The sequence below is a fragment of the Cucumis melo genome, chromosome 1 (assembly GCF_025177605.1).
Source record: "Cucumis melo cultivar AY chromosome 1, USDA_Cmelo_AY_1.0, whole genome shotgun sequence".
Classification (NCBI taxonomy): Eukaryota; Viridiplantae; Streptophyta; class Magnoliopsida; order Cucurbitales; family Cucurbitaceae; genus Cucumis; species Cucumis melo.
The window spans coordinates 18263643-18274472 of NC_066857.1; the positions used below are offsets into that span (position 1 = coordinate 18263643).

A 10830-nucleotide genomic window follows, 5' to 3' on the forward strand; every position below is an offset into this window, starting at 1 on the left:
ATGAGAGCTTTTATTTTTCCACAATTAAGGTTGAATTGGAATTCACCCTCAATTTTGGGTAAGTTGAATTAAATTTATTCTTGGGTTATTTATCAACCATTAAAATTATTACTTTTTGTTATTGGGTTCTCTTTTGTTTAGGACTTGACTTTTTGGAAAGTTTGACCATGACTGTTAGGATACTTTGGTTAAGCTAATCTCAAGATAAGAGATTCTCCTACTAGACCCTCATACTGAAGTTAAGAGTTGCATGTGATTTCTTTATTATGCATTGATGTCACTAAAATGCATAATGTATTGATGACGTATGTTATGATTAAGTTATGTTGATGATGATGACTGATTTATGTTAATAAAGATGCATAAAATATTAATCTCATGATTGAGGACGGTATGATTAATATTCATGCCATGTTTGTGATGCTATGATGTGCTACATGCTAAGGATTCGGTGTTCTATTAACTTTATCTGTTAGAGTCGTACTGATATGGGTGTCCCTCAGGATCACCATCTTTTTATGACTGTGTGATCCGACGGGGTCACTTACTGCCTGGTTGTCTTAAGTGTTCCTTTGGATTCACTGAAAACCAGTTTGTCTTAGGTGTTCCTTCGAGTTCATCGAAGACCAGTTTTGTCCTAGGTGTTCCTTTGAGTACATTGAAGACCAAAGATGTTCCTACGGGATCACTAGATTGTGTGTATTTGGGAACACACCAATTTAGGGGTACTTCTTTACAGGACCCTAACAGGAAGTTTACAGACGCTTAGTGAGACTAGTAGTAGGTCCCTTACTGAGTATATGTTTATACTCACTCTTTCTATGTTTAATTCTTCAGGCAGAGGTGGAGGAAAGCTGGCGAATGACAAGAAGTGACCTCGACTTGCCATAGGGAACTTTTTTGCTTATGCTTTCACTTTACAATTTTGATTTCTGTATTTTTTTATTCTTTCATTATTTCTCTTCCAAAAGTAGATAGGGCCCGAGCTAGGACTTTATTATTTTAGATCTTGTTTCTACATACTTTCAATTATTTTTAATTTTAAATGAGTATTTGAGGTTTTGTTTATAAAATTTAGTGTTATTTTCTATTTTGTTAAGATAATTTTATTTTCCTTTAAATAGTAATGACCTCATGTTAGAATAAAGAGTTCGGTCGTTACTGTTGGTATTAGAGCCTAAGTTTTAGGTTCTGTAGACTGACTTACGGTGTAAGTATTTGCTTTTACCTCTATGGCTAATACAGTCCTTCATCACTCGTAAGGTATGTTTTATGATTCATAATCATGCATATATCTATGACCTTACATGAATTAAACTAGATAAAGTATGAATGTTATGATTGTATTGTGAAAGGCTTTTGGTGGTAGATTTAGGTAAAATTCCACCACGTAAAGGTGCCCGTAGAAGTGGTAAGGGAGGCAGAGGAGTTTAACGTACCCAGCTTGAAGAACAACTTGTCGTGCAAGCTACCAACCCCATTGCACCTATCACTCAGGCAAACCTCGTTGCAATGGAGTAGAGGTATCAAAATATGTTAAGAGAGGCGTTGGCACCGTTTCAAGTTTTCCAGCAAATCCCACAACCTCTGTTGAGACCCTAGTGGAACCCTAGAGCATATTAGATCAGTTGTCAGTAAAGACCACACATTTGAGGGATTTCAGGAAGTACAACCCTAAGACATGCGACGAATCCTTGGAAGACCCCACCAAGGTCCATATGTGGTTAGCTTCTATGGAGATCATCTTTTAGTATATGAGGTGCCCTAACAACCAGTAAGTTCAGTGCGCCGTCTTCTTATTGACGAACAAAGGCATCGCCTGGTAGGAGACTATAAAGAGGATGTTGGGTGGTGACGTCAATCAAATAACTTGGGAGCAGTTCAAGGAGAATTTATGTGCAAAATTCTTCTCTGCCAGCCTGAAAGATGCCAAGCAACAAGAATTTCTAAAACTGCAGCAAGGCAATATGATTGTGGAGCAGTACGATGCAGAATTTGATATGTCGTCCCACTTTGCACTGAGATGGTAGCAACTGAGGCTGCTAGGGCTGACAAGTTTGTTAGAGGTCTTAGGTTAGATCTTTAGGGTTTCGTTCGAGCCTTCAGGCCAGCCACCCACACTAACACACTGCGCCTGAAAGTGGATATGAGTTTACATGAGAGGACTGACCCATCCAAGACTACAAGAAAAGGATCAACACACTGCAGCTTACTGTAGCGCCACAAAGGAATCTAAGGTCAGGTGATGTTTTTTAGTGGCATCCCCAAGAGATTGTTAAAGCAGGTAAGACCTTGAAAGCTGTCTGTCGTAGCTGTGGGAGATCTTATGGGGGACGTTGCATAGCAAGAAGTGAAGTATGTTATAAATGCAAGCAACCATGGCATATAGCTGACTTTCGTCCTTAGAAACTGTTCGAGCTGCCTCGAACAAGACTTCCACTTCCCAGTAGAGAAGAGTATTTGCCACCACTCGTCAAGAGGCTGAGCAAACTGGCACAGTGGTGACAGGTATGCTCCTAATCTTAGGGCACTTTGCATTTGTGTTGTTTGACTTTGGGTCTTCTCACTCCTTTATATCGTTAGTATGTGTTCAATATATGTGTTTAGAGGTAGAACCTTTGAGTTGTATGTTACCAGTTTCTACTTCATCTGGAGAAATCATGTTATCGAAAGAAAAGATAAAAGCATGTCAAATAGAAATAGTGAATCATGTGTTAGACGTGACTTTGTTAGTTTTAGACCTGTTAAGTCATGACTCCCGAACTCAATTCTAGTTTTTTGTAAACTTTTTTATTAATTTATTTATTTAAAAATTATTTAATTTATTTTGTTGTCCAATCAAACCATAAAAAACGTGGCAACTTCTTTTTGTTTTATTTTTTAATTAAACCTTTTTTAGGATGTGGTTGCTCCATGTTGGCATGAGCACGTAACGACAATCACAAGTTAAACAAATCAAACCATCGTTTTCTTGAGGATTGCCCTACCTAGCCCAAGTTGTGTAGCATAAAGGCATGGGCATAATTTATGATCTTCTGTGTCATTGTTTCCTTATAGAGCCTATTATATATTCCAACAAACATATACTTAGAGTATAGCATATATATAGGCCACGAAGAAGTGTCATTTTCATTTGTAGGTAGGGAATATATCTAAGACGAATAATGTGACAGAATTCTTCCCAATCATATGTGTAACATGCAAAAGGTTCCTTGTATAAAATATAATTATACCTTAATAAATGTTTCTCAACTTGAAAAATAAATACGCATATAAGGAGTGGATTAAAGAAAGTAATAGACTCTAACTAAAAAAAACTTTGGTTTTAAATTAATCTAGTTAGAAATACTTTAAACTTCCGATGTTCTAACTCTATTTAATTAATTTTTTATATATTTTTTCTAGTTTGAGAGTAAAGAAAATTGTGTGATTGATACCAAGTTTATTGGAGAGAATTTAATAATTGAGATCGAAGAAAGAATATTGTTATGAAATTCTAAAAGATTTCATATAGTTAATTTCTTTCTAGTGAGGTCATGGTTATTGATTGAAATTGGGATTTTTTTCACAAATTACTGTGTTCCCCATTCACCTTCTTTTTCTTTATTTCTCAATTATATTCCTGAAGCAAAACATTGAAGGTTTTTTTCCCAACAAAGATGGGTGTTAATTTATCAAATCATCCTTGGCTAAGTCTTCCAAATGAAATGCATAAATATGATAATCTCATTATATTCTCATTATACTCAATTTATCTCATTAAAATCTTAACTTATTTTAAGGATTCATGATGCAATGAGGATCTTTCTTGGCTCTGCAGATGTTGACATGAGCATCTTTGATTTCCAATTTTTATTGACTTTCTGTAAGGTTGCAGGGTCAACAATTTAGGTTGTAGTGGTAAACATTTAAGTTTAAACCACTCCTAGCAACAATGGCATCAAATAGAACATCTTCAAATACTTTAATTTTTATCAATAAAATGTTCAATTTCATAGTAGTTTTAATTATACTATAAGTGATAGTTCAGTAGAAGGAATCCCTATCTCTAAAATTGAAATGGAAGAAGAAAGAAAAATTCTCGGTCCACATTTCCACCCCTACTTAAAATTGAAAAGTCTCTATACAAAATTTTGAAGTTGGTCCACATAGAATATTATAATATCTTTATTCAAACAAGTCAAAATGAGTATAACTTGAAAACGCAATTGATACGTATACTATCTTTCTTAATATCGAGGTTCATATCTGTCCGTGATGAGGGAATATTTTACTTATACTTGGAAGAAAATTTCAATAACTAACTAAATAAGGAAATTTTCTGCCATATACTAAACTAAGGCAAGAGAGATCCCCTTTTCAATAATAAATCACGGACCAACCAAAATCTTAAACAAGTTCATTTAATTATATAAATATTTACCTTCTCTTATGGGGTAGGATTCAACAAGTGGGAAATTATCAATGTTAATTAAGGTTCTCAACGCAAGATTTATGCTTTTGTACGATGTTAATTAATCTTTATTAAATAAATTAAATCCAAAAGTTAAGGCAATAGGTAAATTTCCATAAATATAATAAATGGGTAAAATATTTGTTGTCTGTGTAACAGAATGAAAAACCACGTTGAAGTTGACCATTTTTTTTTAAAATATTTTAGGTTTGTCATTCCCTTTTATCGTCTTTCTTCTCCTTTTCCTTTGCGATTTTTTTTCTTCCATCGTCTTTCTTCTCTTTCTTTTCTTATTCTTTCAAACTATTATCTGTTTCAACATTGTGTATCAAATGTAAAAAATCTATTTTTTTCAAATTGTTATTTGGTTGTTCAAGATTGTGTACGAAATATAACAATCTAGTAAAAGATCTTGAAAAAAATGTCATTTAGATATAGAACCAAATCTAAACAATTGTGTACAAAAATCACTAGAAGAATTTTTGCCTTTAATGTCGGTTTAAAACCGACATTAAAGGTCTTTAATGTCACTTGGCAACCGACATCTTTGTGAGCGTTATTAAAGGCCTTTAATGTCGGTTGGCCTTTAATGTCGGTTTAAAAACGACATTAAAGGCCTCTTTAATGTCGGGTTAAAAACGAGATTAAAGGCCTTTAATGTCAGTTTTCAACCGACATCTTTGATGGTGTTATTGAAGCTCTTTAATGTCGGTTGGGCTTTAATGTCGGTTTAAAAATGACATTAAAGGCCTCTTTAATGTCGGTTTGTCAGTTTTCAATCGACATATTTGATAGTGTTATTGAAGCCCTTTAAGCGGTTGAACTTTGATGTCGGTTTAAAACCGACATTAAAGCTTAGTTTTTGGATTCATTTTTACAAATTTATTTTTATTTAATTGTTACATTATTGTCCTATAGACCGACATTGGATCAATGTAGATAAATATGTTTTTCACACGCCAACAAATCAATGAAATTCATATTATGTTAGAAACTATAATATTTATCTTTTACATTTGAATACACAAAATAAAATCTTAATATTATGTTTATATATACATTTCTACAATAGTACATGAAAAAAGATTCTAATACAAGAATTAAATAATTAAAAATCCTAAATGCCTTCTCAGTCTTCAATTTTCAACAGTCGCTTGGCAATCTCTGCACAATCGCTTAGCTTTCAACCCGATATGACTTCAATTATCTACAAACAATATCCAAATAAACCATTTTATATAGAATAACAAAGCTGTTTGAAGTACTAAAATTGCAGAGAAGGATGAAAAGTTTTTAAGATTTTATATCCACACCCCAATCCACATAACTCTCTTTAGTCTACCTCATCCATTAGGCTTTCCTAAATCTCTTCAATCTATTATTAGAAATATTCCATAGATGCAATCATATACAATCCTTTTCCCAAATAAAAAAAAAAACATTTTATGTGGCAACCTATGAACTTTTGTAATTGATTAGCTCATAATATTGCCCGCCAAATGAATAATCAACATTTTTTTTACATAACATTATCATGAAAACCAATATCAATCTATAAAGAAATAAGCAACATCAACACAATAAGTTGAAAAGTAAAGCAATCATATTTTTATACCTTGGGTGTGGAGAACCTTTGATTGGCTTTTGGCCATATTTCCTCCATGAATAATCATCATATCTGCTAGCTTGTTACTAATCGTGGGCACCTTAATCGATCGCTTCACTTTATGCTTCACTCTAGTGTTATTAAAGGTCTTCCCCTTTCCTACCATTGCATTTCATAACAAAAATATCAACACAAAATACACAATCAACAACCAACAATCCATTCTAAGATTCTTGTAATTATGAATAAAATCATCCTTACTATTGGACTTATCAGGATCAAGAAAGTGAATAAAAATGATTGCTTTCCTTTTCAACTCATTGCTCGGTTATCATAATCGGCACATCAAGTTGACTCTCATTTATTAGATGCTCAGTTATAGTAACTTCATTATCTGCTGATACTTAAGATGAATAAAAATGGAAACAAAAACCTTATGATTCAAGAGAATGAGGAGGAAAGCTTTACATACCTTTAGCTCTTCTTCTTACATTTCTAATGATAAAAAAGTTGCTCGAAGCCAAGAAGATTAATACTGATATGATTGACAAAACTACTAGAACTATTATACTCTTGCTTTCACTTTGTTCTACAATCGCAAAAACATTAAAAAAGACATAGATTTTCATTTGAATTCAGGTGAAAAATGAAGAGAAGCAGCTAAACTAGTACCTAATTCTCAAGCAGCTTCTCTAAAAAACACATCATCTTGAGATCCAACATCACGAGCAAATGTAATATCAAGCAAGTTTATAAAGGAACTCAAATTTTATTTTCCAAGTTTATAAGGGAACTCAAGTCACAAAAGAGTAAACTATACATAAACAAACTTGTAATTTAAGTCTGCAAACTTGGGTTTCTATAACAATTATGGAAACAACTTTTTCTGCTGCTACAACAAGCATTCTTCCATTATTTAGACTTTGTCGCACCACCCTAATTTAGTTGTTAAACATATTAGTACATTACGATGCAGAGGTGATGTTTTATAAATAATACCAGGTGCAGTTTAATATGAAGAAATCAGAATTAAAGCATGAGTTTGAGTTTATACCGTAAAAATGCCAACACAACTACCACTTTTAATGCTCCAGTACCTGATCTCGATACTAATATCAGAAGAGCACAAATGAGATCATCTTTACTAGGACGAAAGTCTGAAGTGATTGGCCATGCTGTAAAATATCTCAAAGCCAAGTAGAAAGAGTCATTATTCTTAAAAGCTTAACAAAGAACTCAAGCTTAACAAAGAACTCAAGCTCAACAGATGACAATGAAAACTCAAGCTCAACACCGACCATTCCAAAGCAACTCTCACAAATGGACAACACAAAAACAAACAAAGAATCAGACCGACCCACACTTTTTAACTACCAACTGCTTAAAGAGAAAAAAACCAACTTGGGTCCCCTTCCATTTTGGCTTCTTCTGCTGCAACTTTCCTCAATTTCTGGCCACAAATTACTCTTCTTTTTATTCCTACAAAAGTCACAAAAAAATATATCGTGGTAATGGCTTTTCAATGAGAAACACACCTTCATTTTACATTCATCTTGTGGCTACCATTGTCCTTCTCCACCTAAATTTGCCTGCAACTCAATAAAGCCAAGAGAAAAAATATTAAGGGGGGTGATTTGATGTGGGAAAATGAAAGTCAAAGAGAAAGAAAAGAGAGAGGAAAAGACAATCTCCCTTTTAATACTGTGCTTGCCAAGATTTCCCATCCTGTTAATTCCAGACAAATCAGAAGAGAGTAATGGGTTTTGGAGGAATGTTTGATTTAATGTCATTAAGGCCCGTTTGATCATCATTTCGTTTTTTGTTTTTGAAAATTAAGCCTATTTCTTTTCTTACAAAATAACTTTGCCTTTGTCAAGTTATTGAGTTGAATTCTTAGTCAAAATCTAAAAACAAAAACAAGTTTTCAAAAACTACTTAATTTTAGTTTTCAAATTTTGACTTTAGTTTTCGAAAACTTTTGGTAAAAAGTAGATAACAAAAAGTTGAATGGATGTTTATAGGCTTAATTTTTTAAATCAAAAATCAAATAGTTACCAAACGGGTCCTAACAAAGTGGGATGTGAGAAACAAAAACTGTATTTTCTTACCTAGAAGAAATGGAGATCCGAAGTGAACCAAAGTGCAAAAATGGCTATGTCAGATTTGTGTTTTCCAGCTACCTTACTTTAGGGGATTGAACCTAAATAGCCGAAGCGATCGCTTAAGGCTTCCACCATGTCGTCGTTTTCGTCTTCTTCTTTTATTCTTCCACTGAAAAACTTTCCCAAAATCCCTCATCCAACTCTGTACCTCCACTCTCTGAAGCCTGTTGCATCTCTTCCTTTACTTCTGTTTCTTTCTTAACTGCCTTCCTTAATCCTTGCATTTCCAAAGCAAGTGCTTCAAGTTCAAATACTTCATATCCACAAAATTCTATAGGCTCAATCTTAATGTTTGAGATTCTTTCTTCTTCACTACTTCTGGAGCTGCTTGGTCCTTGGTCAATAGGCCTTCTCCTCTTCTTTGTTGCAGCTTCTTCAATGTCCCTTTTCTTTTTCTGCTGGATTAATTGGTGAATGAAGTCTGGATTCTGCATTGCTCTTGCTAAGAATTTCATCATCTGTCGTTCTTTCATCTCTGTCCCTTGCAGCTTTTGTTCCATTGCTTGTATGTAAGCTCTTGTATTTTGCTGCTTACGCCTTAGCTTAACTAGTTCCATCAGCACCACTTGCTTGTCCCGTTTCAAACGGTCGAGTTCGACATCGAGTCCAAAACGACTAATTTCGATACAAGCACTGGGTTCTTGTTCGGAAGGCAAAGAGTCAGTGGTTGGTGGTTTTCTTCTCTTAATAGTTCTAAGGAGATGCTTTTGGCCTCTCAAGAAACCTTCATTTGCGAACTCCCATCTCTCGGATTAATCTTCCTAAAACCCTGGAATCATAATTCCTTTTCAAAACTCCCCACCCCAACTAAAGAAACTCTAAACCAGAATTCACAAAACTAGAGAAACCACACAAAATACTAAAAAGAAAAACTTATAACTTATATAAGAACCTCTAACCATTCTATCTATAAATTAAATTTACTCGATCTTAGAAATATTATTGAAGACATTTTGAAACTTACATAAGTGTTGAGCTGCCGGATGAAGCTTGAGAAGTTGTTATTTGTTGATAAAGTCGATGAGGTCCCAATTGCATTTGTTGTTCGTTCACCCAATAGCTCGATAAGCGATTTTTAAAAGATTTTTAAATTGCAAAAAAATGAAAAAATAAATAGAAAAAAACCAGTGAAGTAGCAACCCATAAACGATTTTTAAATGAACAAAAAACTTTTAACACAAAGAAAGATTGAATAGGAGTATCGACCTATAGAAGTTGAAATTCGGAAAGGAGAAATTGTTTGCGGATATGGAACAGAGAGTGTGAAGAAGGAGGAGAATGGGAGAGAGTGTAGAGCGCGCAAAAAATTAATTAATTTTTTCATAACAAAGACGACGACAAGGTTGGGCATGTGGTGGTTCGACGACGACAAGGCTGGGCACAACGGATGACGGTATTGGATTCAACGACGACTGAGCACGGGTTGGCTTGACGGATTTCTTGCAGCGGTTGTTCGGAGTAGAATTAGGGATCGAAGGCATGAGATGAAGATTAAGAGAAATAGGAATGAAATTGAGAAAATGAGAGGGATTGTAAGATCGTATGGCTTGGAGAGAAAAGAGTAAAGTAAGAGAGAGAAACCATTAACTTTTTACAAAATTAAAAAAAATTAAAAATAAGCTTTAATGTCGCTTTTTCAAAAGGTGGATCTTTAATGTCGGTTTTAAACCGACATTGAACATCCACCTTTTGAAAAGCGACATTAAAGCTCATTTTTCATTTTTTCCACCTGACATTAAAGCCCAGATTTCTTCTAGTGAATAGTCAAATCTAAACGATCGTGTATAAAAGAATCTTAAAAAAATCGTTTAGATTTGGATAGCCAAATTTAAACAATCGTGTACAAAAAAATAAATAATGATCGTGTAGGCAAATATAAATGATCGTGTACCAAAAGAATTTAGAAAAAAATCGTTTAGTCAAATTTAAACAATCAAATCTAAACGATCGTGTAACCAAATTAAACGGTCGTGTACAGAGAATCTTGAAAAAAATCGTTTAGATTTGGCTATCCAAATCTAAGAAATCAAATCTAAACGATCCCTAAACAATAGTCAAATCTAAATGATCATGTACCAAATATATTACGCACGTTGTTAGCGACGTGGTTGACGGGACATTTTTTGTATTTTCCATTGTGTGCAGCTCGTGGATTTTTTTTGTTTTCGAAATTATTCTATATAATATAAATATTTTGTCGTTTTGTTATATTTTTTAAAAAACCTGTAAATTAATTATAAACATTTTAATATTTTTATCACTTGTGAAATCAATATTAAGTAGGAGAAGAAAATGACAATAAAGCGAGCTCACAAGATCTAAAACCTTACTCTTATTAAAATAGTTTACTATATGTTTCTAATTCCTAGATATCAGATTCTAGTTTTCATATAAAGTCCCTAATATTTCAAACTATTATACTTTTATCCTTGAGTTTTCGGTTTTTCTTTTTTTTTTTTTTCTATTTTAGTCCATAAATTTTTTAGGTTAGTTTTTATTTGGTCTTTTAGATTTCAAAACATTTTTAATTGGACTTTTAAGAAAATTACCATTTTTGTTGTTTTAGTAGTTACTATTTTTCTTTTTCTATTATTTTCTATATATAGTTT

General features: G+C 33.4%; 1 protein-coding gene across 1 annotated transcript; it reads right to left on the bottom strand.

Annotated features, from left to right (window-relative positions):
* Positions 1-7340: 7340 nt before the first annotated feature.
* Positions 7341-8973, bottom strand: LOC127148471 (heat stress transcription factor A-2e-like; the record flags this gene model as incomplete). Its single annotated transcript, XM_051082187.1, has 2 exons — positions 7341-7648; positions 8168-8973. A coding segment is annotated over one exon (654 nt), but the record flags the coding sequence as incomplete, so codon positions are not given.
* Between the last annotated feature and the right edge of the window lie 1857 nt (positions 8974-10830).